Here is a 13,112-nt window from a genome sequence, read left to right on the forward strand (position 1 = left end):
CTCAAATGAAATATTCATAGACACCATGAAATACAATATCAAGACTGAAGAAACTAGACCCAGGATAAAGCCAAGTCTGTATTTGTAATATTGGCATTCAAATTGTATTACGAAGTGAACATACATTTCATTCCTAGTTTTTATAAGTTTTAAATTATGTAAATGTGATGAAGTGGATATGTGCGTCTATTCAGTGAGAAAAAACACCATCAGTATAATTTTCATCGGCTTTCCCTGTTCTGTTGAAACATGTAAGCCAGCAAACATAAACCAGTGTGGAGGGTTGTCTGACATGTTTGTCACTCAAAACGTGTGAAATTTTACACTCTCAATTAAACTTCATTTTATGTTCCCAAGATAAAAGCTTCCCCCTTTCATCTATCTTTTCATGTTTTTGATCAAATATTGACTGTTGCCATATGGAAATTGTAGAACAAAGTTCATTTGGGAATTTTTTTTCTCCTCATTCCACAATGATGGCTTGCACAATGACTTACTATTTAAATGCTTGTATCACAGATTGTTGTGCTTTAATCAGTGTTGTTCTTTACTCTAAACCTCAGTAGAGCAAACAATCATGCTACGACATGACTGTCAAAGGTCTTTGCTACATGAAGATACACCATTGTCTCTTGGTGTATCTGACTGAGGCAGTGATTCTGTGGTACCTTGCAGCGACTTGAACGACTACTTGCCACAATACAGCTGAACACAGGAATACAAGCAGGCTACCATTTTGAATGCTCAGACTATCATTGTTTGTTTGTTTTTTGTTTGTTGTTTAACGCCCGCACTCAGCAATATTTCAGCTATTTGAGGGCGGTCTGTAAATAACAGAGTCTGGACCAGACAATCCAGTGATTGATATCATGGGCATTGATCCACGTAATTGGGATACGATGACATGCATCAACAAAGTCAGTGATCCCATTAGTCGCCTCTGACGGCAAGCACCGGTTGCTGTAGACCAATTCTAGCCCGGATCTTCAAGAGTAGACTTACATTGACAGTCAATTGCTATGAGGGGGCACGGGTTTCTCAGTCGTCTAAGGCGCCGCGATTCGCTGTGCAGAGTTGCGTCCCCTGGGCACACCAGAAACCTATGATTGTGGGTTTGAATTCCGGTTCGCCCCGATTATGTTTCTAGGTTTGTCAGCACCATACCCGTGCTTGTGGGTTTCACCGAAGTGGTAAACGTCTGAGACCTGCATCACTTTGGGCTTTCCTCCTGCATTAAGCTGACACGCCGTGATGTAACTGGAATGCTGTTAAAAGCGGCGTTAAACCCAACTCACTCACTCATTCCCAATTGCTATGAAAAGATAACATGCCCAATTCTGATCCCACACATTTCATATTTGTTACCATTCTGTTGAATAGAACAATAGTGATATTGACTGACTGCTCAGTATGGCATCTGTTGTGAAAAGGAGTACACTATTACTGTTTGTTTTGGATTCCTCATCATATTATAATTTAGTACAACTTGCTATTGTTTTTTTGTTCTTCCCAGTGTTCTACCGAGTGTGGTCACGGGGAGAGGAAGAGGACCGTGACCTGCACGTCCGTGGAGGGGACCCCGGCAGCTGACCGGCAGTGCGGACACCCCAGGCCGGACAGCACGGAGATCTGTGACATGGGGTCGTGTGCTCGAGGATGGTACCACACCAAGTGGTCTGCCCAGGTGAGAATCAAGATGGCTTACAAACAAGTCCTGAACCATGGCACACCCCATCTCTACATCACTAACATGGCTTATAGTTGATTGGATGTCAGTCCAAATGTTCAGATACCATATCTGCTGAACATTTTCAATTCTGAAAATTCATTTGTTTATGGAATAAGTTCAATTTGTCCAAAGTTTAGTTTTTTAAGAATGTCACAATAGCATCATCAACACAAAGAGACTTTGTGTCCAAGTGACTATGACCTACTGTGCTGGTATAGTACGAGATTGTGTTAGTCTTATTTACGATGTCATAATTTACTTAAAATATTAATGATCTTGTAAAAGAAGTAGATCTATATATGGGGGTTCTATAATGTGCCCTGTTACCTCTCCATGTGACCAGAGACAGTTATTGTACTTTGAGGAATTGTCCAAGGACACACATTCCTTGGTTATTTCAAACTATCATCATTCATCACAGTCCTCATCACTTATCTAGCATAATGGCCAGACAAACAGCTTTCAACTCAGATTGAAGAAACGGTTTGTCCTTGAAATAATGTCGGACATGATATATCTATCTATCTCCACAGTAGTTTCTTCTCACCTATTATCTGGTCTACAAGGGATGGTTAGCGAAGAAATTAAACACTTTGTTTACATAGGTTTAAATCAAGACAAGCAAACTGAGCCATCGTCATCAGGTTTTGAGGTTTGTGGTCTACAGATCAGGTATTGTGCTGACATAAGATAGCCTAACAGCCAATAGGTGAGAGTTGAAGAGTTAAATTAATTCTGCCCATGTCAAAAGCAGGTAATTTATAAAGCCTGACACCTGATAAGTGGAAAGATTGTGCCCCTGCAGGAGTTAATATAGGTCCCAATCAGCTCCCCTAGCAACCTGCCAATGGCTTAGGCTCGGGTGTATCACTTCAACATTGGTTTAAAATCATATCTGTAATAAGATTATGTGTATTTATTCAAATTAGAATGATTAAACAATTTACAAACAATGTAAGATTAAAATCATTCTGATTGTTTGTTCATCAATGTTTATTTTGAGAAGGAATGCCTGTGTATTTGTGAGTTGTTCATTTCATGAATATTAATTATACAGTACTAATTATCTGAATTGTTATACTGTTAATAAAAATAGTGCTAAACTTAAATTTGTGAGAATAGTTTGCGATAAGAATCCATCTCTATGTAGTTATGAAGGTGATGTAACATACAAGACAAGGAGAAGTTGATCAGAGAAGGGCTTCAGCGCTTGGTATTTTCATTAGTCTCTTGTTACTGACACATCACTGTGCCAACATTGGTCAATCAAGTACATACACATTACAATACACTGCAGCAATGAATGGGGAGAAGTTGATTCATTTTCACTTGTATGTTCATTCTCAAACATTATGTATGTGGAATGTAGAAAAAATATTGATAACAAATGTGTTCATAGTCATATAGCATGATATAGCATAACTTTTGAAATTAGATTTTTGCTAATAGCAGATGAGAACTTAGGTTTTAGTCCGATAGACGTTGCATTACCACATCACAATGTTGGACATTTTACATGCAAAAAAAGAAAAAATGCTTAGAATTTAATTTATTTAATCATCAATCTATGACAGAAACAAGCAGTGTCACCTGTCACAATCCTCCTGTTCTGTGCCAACTGCAATCTTCTGTCTGTTCTCCTGGGGAGCATGTAGGTCCCCAGCAACCTCTGCTTATCAAAACAGAGATTGGGTGGTCAGGCACCAGTTTACCACTAGACCTATCTATGTGCCAAGTGTGGTAAAGATATCTCTCATGGCTTTTGAGTTCTGCTCTGGAAAGGAAATGTGACAGACGGAAGGATGGATGGACGGACAGCACCCATTCCTATTCCCCCTTCTACTTCATGGCAGGGGATATTAAAGTCTTTTTCTGGATTTGTTTCCTTCCGAACAACCCAACACTCCATATCCTACCCCACCCCACACCCAGAATATTAACTGGTCCACATTAATGTGGTGTTACTATGATGATAATACCAGCCATATTCATTCATCAAGTTCAAGTAGAAAGCTGAGGGTCTTCCTCCCAAGAAGTATTACAGTCTGGCATTTGCTCAGTGGGGTTGAAGCCTGCTCATGCCCAGTGCTATCATGTATCTATCAGTAAGGCGGCTTGTCCTGTTTTACACAGCCAAGGATTTTGCATGCATTATGATATTTGAACAACCGCCATTGAAATTGGAATGTTGGGATCAGTGTTCTTGAGTGTGAGAGTCATAAGGTTATGAGGCAAGCTAAATTATTGTAACAATAAATCTTGGAGTTTTATGCAGTGTCACAAGGAACAGAGCTGATAGTATTCTGTACAATGACCAGCTTGTTCCCAGCTTATTACACATTCCCACTTACTGTAAACAGATCCTGATATTTGATTTTTTTTGCCCCATACTAAACAAATATTACTAATCTGCAAGATTTATTTTTAAGTTCATACATAAACAGTTGTTGGTACAGTTGATGTCGTAGAGTAGGTTTACCCTGTTGTTGTGATTATATGTGTTGTTGACTGCGGACCTCACAAATATGCACTTATGATACGCCATTGTATCCAGTACATTTTCATAAATCATAAGTAATAATGTTATCATGGGATTTGTGGAAAAAAACAGGTGACGTATGTTTCCGGTACAAAGTGTGTGAAAACAAGTGGTTTATATGATGGAATGAAAATGTATGTATCTGACACATGAATGTTTAAAATAAATTCATATGACAGAAAACTAACAAGTAAATATGTAAACCTTTCTTTCATGTGTACATGTCATGCATTTTTACTGTGGTTGATTAATCGGCCCGAGACCAACAAGCATGTCATGGACATGTTATTCCTGTTTGATGCAGTGTGTCTGGACAGGCCTGTAGTCAGGGGGAAACAGTTCATCTTATGTCAGTTCCTAGGATATGCAGTTCCCTGAAAACTTCAGATAAATCTTCTGGCCACTAAAAAGTCTTGCCTTAGGATCAAGTCAAATATTTTCACTGAGAAAGAAGCAACACTATTCAACAATATTAATTTAACAAAAGTACAACAATATTATTTCAACAGAGTATGACAATATTAATTAACGCAAGTAAAACAATATCAATTCAACAAGAGAACAACAATATTAATTAAATAAAAACACACAGTTCTCCCTCATTAACACCTGTAACTCAATATGCCATCGGAGACGGTGCAACTCTCTGGCCCCTACAGAATCAATAATAGGCACTGTAGTCTGATATTGCTTGCTTGATGGTCCCAAGCTAGTGGTTCAGCTGTATTTTGTTACCATGAAAAGAGCTCCTCACATAAGTGATCATCTTGTGTATGTCCAGTGTACAACCGAGTGCGGCACCGGACATTACAAGAGGAAGACCTACTGTTCCGCAGACGATGGAAGCTATCTGCCAGAGACTAAATGTTCCTCAGAAAAGAGGCCTCGCACCAAGAAGGCCTGTAAAGACAACCCACCTTGTGGTGGACGATGGTTTGCTGGACCCTGGACACAGGTCAGTACCTTTATTCTGACTGGTCAGTTTATATGATCCCCAGGGAGCTGAGAACAGAATTTGAATTCCTACTGATCCTTTGTTTGGGGCAATAATGTCCTGTCAGTTGTTTGTTTTTGTGTTGTTAACGCCACACTCAACAATAGTGCCAGGTATATGACATCAATCTGTAAATAATTGAATCTGAACGAGACAATCCAGTGACTGACATCATGAACATCTACACAATACTGATACGATGATGAAATGAATCAACCAAGTCAGCATGCCTGACCACCAATCCCATTAGTTGGTCCATATCAGTCATGTACCTGTGTGGTTTGAACTGTCTTGTTGTTGTTGTTGTTGTTGTTGTTGTAGTTGTTGTTGTTGTCTCCTACACCTATTATTTAGAGGTGCATGATATTAGCGGTATACCACGATTTTAAATACTAATGAATACTTTTTGAAAATACATGTATATTGCGCTTTTCAAAATCAGGCAAATTTTCTGATAATTTTAATGTTGTTGGCAATGTTAAACATAGGTGACAAGTTAAATTGAAATTATGAAATAAGCAATTGATAGGGTCTGTGATCGAAAAAGTGAAACTATTTGTGACCAGCTTCCTTCATGTATCACTGTTGGCTGTTGAGAGTGTTGACTCTTGTGTTAAGTCGGTTGATTCTGTCAGGGAACTTTTAGTACAGAATAAAGAAAAACTTCAAGTCTCTTGGGGTATTTTTATTCAGGTTCATAACAAATTACAGATGAAATAACACATGCAATTTATTTTGGTACGTATCACAGAATGTGAATTATTGCAATATTTTGCAATATGAAAATTAGGTCAATACCTGTCACTACTGTTATTACATTGTACATGTTTGTTTGTTTGTTGTTAAATGCCGCACTCAGCAATATTCCAGCTATATGACGGCAGTCTGTAAATAATCATGTCGGGACCAGACAATCCAGTGATTGACATCATGAGCATCGATCCACGCAATTAGGATACGATGACATGCATCAAACAAGACAGCGAGTCTGGTCACCCGATCCCGTTAGTCGCCTTTTATGACAAGCATAGTCACCTTTACGGCAAGAATGGGTTGCTGAAGACCTATTCTACCCAGGTCTTCACAGGTCTATTGTACATTTAAACAAGAAGATAAACACATGCATTGAACGGATGTGAATACTGTTAATTGTTTTGTGATTAACAGTTAACACAACCTTACTGTTGTGTTTTTTGTTTGTGCTATGTTTTGAACCTTAACCATGCAAAGTGTCTTGTGCTTCATTTTCATTCGTTGCCAGAACACATTCCACATAAAAAAGCAACATATTTCGTCTGAAGTTCGCTGACATGACGAGCTGTATACGAAACCTGTTCAGTCATTACCAGACAACACCACAGAATAAACACATGGTCTTTCATGAACTCTGGGTCTCCTTTACAAATGTGTAATAATGCCATGAGTATGATAAAGACAGCATCGCATCCACGCAATACACATGAACAGGTTACAAGCAATTACCACCCGCGTAATTGCAGGTGTTATATCATCTACTCATAAAACATTCTGCAATCTCCTAGCCTTCACACCTGAATGACCACAGTCTGGAATGAAAGTTGAAAGCTACAAAGACTGCGTTGACGCAAATTAGAAGATTCAAGTCTGTTTAAGCAGCGTGTGTGAAGTCGTTCCAGATTCCTTATGAAATAACTGTAATCAAAAGTTGTTTAAATATTTGTGTTGCACAGAACTCGTGCAGGCTGTGTTTAAGCTGTGTCTGTGTACTAAATCTTCTCATTTCATGCGACTTTTTAAGTAAATAGTTACCTGTCATGTGAAGTGTTATGGAATTTGAAAAATGTTTTAAGGAGGGCAATGATATAATATGTCTTAGTGCACATTTGTCGGAGTCCTTGTGATGGAAACGTGTTTCCATGTTGGGATGCTGACTTCCTCACCATTAAAGGAGGGGGCAATTGTCAGGCAGTATTTGCTGTCTCATTAATAAGGAGAAAATGGAGCTGTAAATGAAAAGCTCTTGAAAAGCTCTTGAAACGCTGTCATATTATAATCTAGGATAACCTGTTAACTCACCTGGACCAAATGCATGCCAGGCAAACCTACCACATTCATTAGTTTAATAGGTTTAACTTCTCATGCAGAAATACATGCAAGATACATGTGTATCATTCCCATTTAGTTTATTACATAAATATTAAATCATTACTAGTTATAGTTACTTAACCAATTGGCTCCTTGTCATGTGATCATGTGGAATGACAAGATAATATCACAACTTACTAAAGTATCATTAATTAAACAAATATGAAATACTCATATTCTCCGCCAATATGACTTGCCCAGTTGTGTGCAAGGCTTAAGCCCTCGGAAACAAGCACTACCGCCATTTTTAGTCTAAGTCAAAGTCGTTGTTATGGAAAATCGAAAATAGTTTTTTTTAAATCCCGTACTATAACAATGACCAGTTCACCATTAGACCAAACTATGTGCCAAGTTTGGTTGAGATATCTCTCATGGTTTTTGTGTTCTGCTCTGGAAACAAAGCGTGACGAACAGACAAACAGACATAAGGAGGGAAAGACAGCAGCACCCATTACTATATTCTCCTTCCACTTCGTGTTGGAGGATAATAACTGAGTGAGTCATGACATTTTGACTATCAGTATGTATGAAATATGCTCACCATAAGTAATGAGGTAAGCAATCAGGTGTAATGTGGATTGGTCAGGGATAATGACTGAGAACTCTCTGTTTCAGTGTAACGCGACCTGTGGGAACGCATTCAAGAAGAGGGACGTGGTGTGCATGAAGAAACTAGGCACCAAGCTGCACACTATTGTGTCAGAAGTCAACTGTGTGGCTGAACAACGACCACTCAGTGAACAGGCCTGCCAGGAACTATCGCCATGCCAACCAGAGTGGTACATGACGCCATGGGGACAGGTAAGACATGTCAGCAATAGGGTACATGGCATCATAGAATATAAGAACAATGTAAGTATTAGTTGTTGCAAGATATATGGACCCCTTCACAACATATCCGTGTGTTGATTTCCTTGCCTTGAGGTGTGCTTGGTTTCCACAGTGTTCACCCTAATTATCCCTGTATTACAATGTTAACCCTAATTATCTCTGTATTACAATGTTAACCCTAATTATTTCTGTATTACAACGTTAACCCTAATCATCCCTGTATTACAACGTTAACCCTAATCATCTCTGTATTACAACATTAAACCTAATCATCCCTGTATTACAATGTTAACCCTAATCATCCCTGTATTACAACGTTAACCCTAATCATCCCTGTATTACAATGTTAACCCTAATCATCCCTGTATTACAATGTTAACCCTAATCATCCCTGTATTACAATGTTGATTCTAATTATCCCTGTATTACAAGGTTGACTCTAATTATCCCTGTTTTACAATGTTAACTCTAATCGTCCCTGTGTTACACTGTTAACTCTTATCGTCCCTGTGTACACTGTTAACTCTAATCGTCCCTGTGTTACACTGTTAACTCTAATCGTCCCTGTGTTACAATGTTAACTCTAATTGTCGCTTTGTTTCAATGTTAACTCCAATCGTCCCTGTATTAAAATGTTAAACTCTAATCATCCCTGTGTTACAATGTTAACTCTACTCGTCCCTTTGTTACAATGTTAACTCTAATCATCCCTGTTACAATGTTTACTCTAATCTCCCTGTGTTACAATGTTAACTCTAATCGTCCCTGTGTTACAATGGTAACCCTAATCATCCATGTGTTACAATGTTAACTCGAATCGTCCCTGTATTACAATGTTAACTCCAATCGTCCCTGTGTTACAGTGTTAACTCCAATCGTCCCTGTGTTACAATGTTAACTCTAATCGTCCCTGTGTTACAGTGTTAACTCTAATCATCCCTGTGTTACAATGTTAATTCTAATCGTCCCTGTGTTACAATGTTAACTCTAATCGTCCCTGTGTTACAGTGTTCAGCCAGCTGTGGTACCGGGGTGAAGACCCGAGAGGTCAAGTGCCTGGACGACAACCTCCAGTCCAGCCCAGAGTGTCCGGGGTCCCACCGACCCAACGAGAGACAAGCCTGCAACAAGCACTCCTGTAGAGCTCAGAAACCCTCGGCCATCACCTCAGCCAACATACACATTCAGAAGGATGCAGGAGGCGGTAAGGGGCTGACACATTGACACATGTTCATTCTGTACGGGGAGGTGGGGTAGCCTTGTGGTTGAAGCATTCGCTTGTCACACCAGGTTAGGGTTTGGTTCCACTAATGGGTACAATGTGTGAAGCCCATTTTTAGTGTCCCCTGATGTGATATTGATGAAGTATTGCTGGAAGCGCAATCTCTGTAGACGAAAAGTTTTGATTGTTTGGAATTGGAATAGGTGTGATTGAGTGAACTGGGTTTTTTAGACTCGATATGACATCTTGAAGCCTATGTGTAATCAAGTCTGGGATAGAAAAAACAAGTGGTTGATAGCATGAGCACAATCAGCCAGGTCACACATTACATGATTCCAGTGTTGATGGGCCAATGTAGTGTTTACACACCCCTGCATTAATGTGGATTGACCCTCACACTGCACAGGACATACTTCTGTGACTCTGGCTTATTTCTGTACCTCCTGATTCTGGAGAATCAGGGGAAGTATCTCATACAAGCACTATGGATACAGATAGGTCTCCTTTTGGTCTAGTTCACACTTAATCCAAGTACTGCTGCTGCTGCTATTGTTACTACACACTATCTGGAAACAGTGCACCCTAGAAGTTAATTTATTTGCTTGTCATGACGTGCGTAGCCCATTCTTATGTCATTTGATGGATATTGCTGTCATACAAGCTCACACTTGATTCACAATAGCTACAAAAGACTCTGTTTGAGGACATGTAGCTATGTAGTCCCACAGAGAACATGTAGTAGCTTTGTTGTTTGTTTGTTTATTTGTTATTTAACGCCACACTCAGCAGTAAATAATCGAGTCTGAACCAGACAATCCAGTGATTGACATCATGAGCATCAATCCATGCAATTGGAATACGATGACATGCATCAACCAAGTCAGCCAGCCTGACCACCAGATCCCCTTTATTGCCTCTTACGACAAGCATAGATGCCTTTTACGTCAAGAATGGGTTGCTGAAGACCTATTCTACCCCAGATTTTCACGGGTCTGTAGCTATGTACTCCAACAGATGACAATCGCCCCCTTTATCCAGTCAGTTTATGTTTTATGGGTGCTTTATGATAATCACACATTGAATGTTCTTTCGATATCAAGACAGCTGATTACACGAAAGCATAATTTCCTATTTTATTACTTTCAGCTGGTGACTGCCAAGATCACGACACGATCCGATGTCTCTACGTGAAGCAGTCACGACTTTGCAAATACCCTTTCTACAAACAGATGTGTTGCAAGTCGTGTCATGACTACGTGTCTGGGAAACACCACTAGTCAGAGGAACATCAGACCATGTCCAGTACCTGTTCTCTGGGACTAAACTGTCAGGTGTACAAAATGATACAGCAGAAGAAGTTTGTGATAATTATTTCTTCTCCTGAATATTGTCCAGTTGCTAGATTTATAAAATCTGGTCCAACTGAAACTGCCATAAAATGGAATAATTTGATGCAGTTCACAAGAAGTGAATATCGTCTTTGTGGATGAGTGGATGACCATACATCTCAGTCATGAGTTAGGAGTACGTTACATTGGCAACACGTGACTGTGCTGTGAGACAGCTCCAGGTTGTTAGCAGGAATTGGAAGATGTATCAATTAGCAACAGTTACTTTTACACTGAACGACAAATCAACTAGCAACTACTTATAAAGAGGTTGATGCTAGACTATATACAAATGAAAATATGAATGAAATATGTTTGTATTTTGTATTTAAACTCTGATACATAAGCATTTATTTGTACATTTGTGTCCCTGTATTAACGAAGATGGGATGTGCCTCATACTGGAAGATTCCATTATGAAGAAAATACTATATTTCAGTAATAGAACCTTCCTATTATGCCAGAAATACTTTGTCTGAAACTTGTTATGATCTATAAACCACATACCCCTTCTTGGAATGGAACCGTCAGCATTGAAGCTACTCTACTTCTGTAAATGGAACACATGACATTGAAGTGTCTGTTGTTTCTGTGAAGGGAACATTGAAGTGTCTGTTGTTTCTGTGAAGGGAACATTGAAGAGTCTGTTGTTTCTGTGGAGGGAACATTGAAGAGTCTGTTGTTTTTGAAAATGGAACACAGGACATTGAAGAGCCTACTGTTTTCAGTGCATAGAACACACTACGTTGGAAGAGTCTGCTGTTTCTGTGAACGTAACACGCTACATTGCTGTTTCTGAGCATGAAACAATCATACGTCTGTGAATGGAACTGTCCATCTTGGCAGAATCTATACTCCCTGCTTGTGAATGGAATAGTTCATGTAGTCATTGTGAAGCAAAAAAGCCTTCAGCGGAAGGCTATTTCATCTGTCTATCTTGAAATTTTACTTACAATGAATTTCTATTGTTTGTAAATTCAAAACTATATGTGAGTTTAAAATTTGGCCAGAAAATAATAAAGTCAACTTAATCAAGGCTGACTGTTGTTAGGTTTCACCCTGTTTCACATATAATTATCCTCTCCAGGCTAATGTTCATGGCTGGGACATCTCAGTATAAGACAGCTAGTTTGTGAGTGGGACGTGATGTGCTGTGTTTCCTCCATGTGTCCTTGATGGCCATCTTGTGGTGCTGACAAAAGGAGGATCTGCCTGGAAGCCAGGGCCATGTGTATATATACAGCTGTATTAATGGATCTATGAAGCCGTAGGATGTCCACACTAGATACGGTAATTTTTGCAAGGTCTTTTGATGTAAATGTGGAGCATGAATTGTCTTGTGATGTAAATGTGGCGAGTGAATTGTCATGTGATGTAAATGTGGAGTATGAATTGTCTTGTGATGTAAATGTGGAGTATGAATTGTCTTGTGATGTAAATGTGGAGTATGAATTGTCTTGTGATGTAAATGTGGAAACATGAATGATCTTGCGATGTAAATGTGGAGTATGAATTGTCTTGTGATGTAAATGTGGAAACATGAATGATCTTGCGATGTAAATGTGGAGTATGAATTGTCTTGTGATTTAAATGTGGAGTATGAATTGTCTTGTGATGTAAATGTGGAAACATGAATGATCTTGCGATGTAAATGTGGAAACATGAATTGTCTTGTGATGTAAATGTGGAGTATGAATTGTCTTGTGATGTAAATGTGGAGTATGAATTGTCTTGTGATGTAAATGTGGAGTATGAATTGTCTTGTGATGTAAATGTGGAGTATGAATTGTCTTGTGATGTAAATGTGGAGTATGAATGGTCTTGTGATTTAAATGTGGAGTATGAATGGTCTTGTGATGTAAATGTGGAGTATGAATTGTCTTGTGATGTAAATGTGGAGTATGAATTGTCTTGTGATGTAAATGTGGAGTATGAATTGTCTTGTGATGTAAATGTGGAAACATGAATGATCTTGCGATGTAAATGTGGAGTATGAATTGTCTTGTGATGTAAATGTGGAGTATGAATTGTCTTGTGATGTAAATGTGGAGTATGAATTGTCTTGTGATGTAAATGTGGAAACATGAATGATTTTGCGATGTAAATGTGGAGTATGAATTGTCTTGTGATGTAAATGTGGAAACATGAATGATCTTGCGATGTAAATGTGGAGTATGAATTGTCTTGTGATTTAAATGTGGAGTATGAATTGTCTTGTGATGTAAATGTGGAAACATGAATGATCTTGCGATGTAAATGTGGAGTATGAATTGTCTTGTGATGTA

At 38.8% G+C, this 13,112-nt stretch overlaps 1 protein-coding gene across 4 annotated transcripts in view; it reads left to right on the forward strand.

Annotated features, from left to right (window-relative positions):
• Nucleotides 1–13,112, forward strand: part of LOC139471471 (ADAMTS-like protein 4) — a 257,840-nt gene that overhangs the window by 238,890 nt on the left and 5,838 nt on the right. For all 4 annotated transcript variants that reach the window (XM_071253835.1, XM_071253838.1, XM_071253842.1 and 1 more), the window contains 5 exons: nucleotides 1,514–1,684; nucleotides 5,050–5,223; nucleotides 8,002–8,187; nucleotides 9,226–9,421; nucleotides 10,586–12,117. In XM_071253835.1, the coding sequence (XP_071109936.1) occupies nucleotides 1,514–1,684; nucleotides 5,050–5,223; nucleotides 8,002–8,187; nucleotides 9,226–9,421; nucleotides 10,586–10,716 (858 nt within the window). In that variant the 3' untranslated portion in view covers nucleotides 10,717–12,117. The remainder of the gene's footprint in view (nucleotides 1–1,513; nucleotides 1,685–5,049; nucleotides 5,224–8,001; nucleotides 8,188–9,225; nucleotides 9,422–10,585; nucleotides 12,118–13,112) is intronic.

This window comes from Haliotis cracherodii, unplaced genomic scaffold (genome assembly GCF_022045235.1).
Source record: "Haliotis cracherodii isolate W230 unplaced genomic scaffold, xgHalCrac1.p SCAF_1, whole genome shotgun sequence".
Lineage (NCBI taxonomy): Eukaryota > Metazoa > Mollusca > Gastropoda > Lepetellida > Haliotidae > Haliotis > Haliotis cracherodii.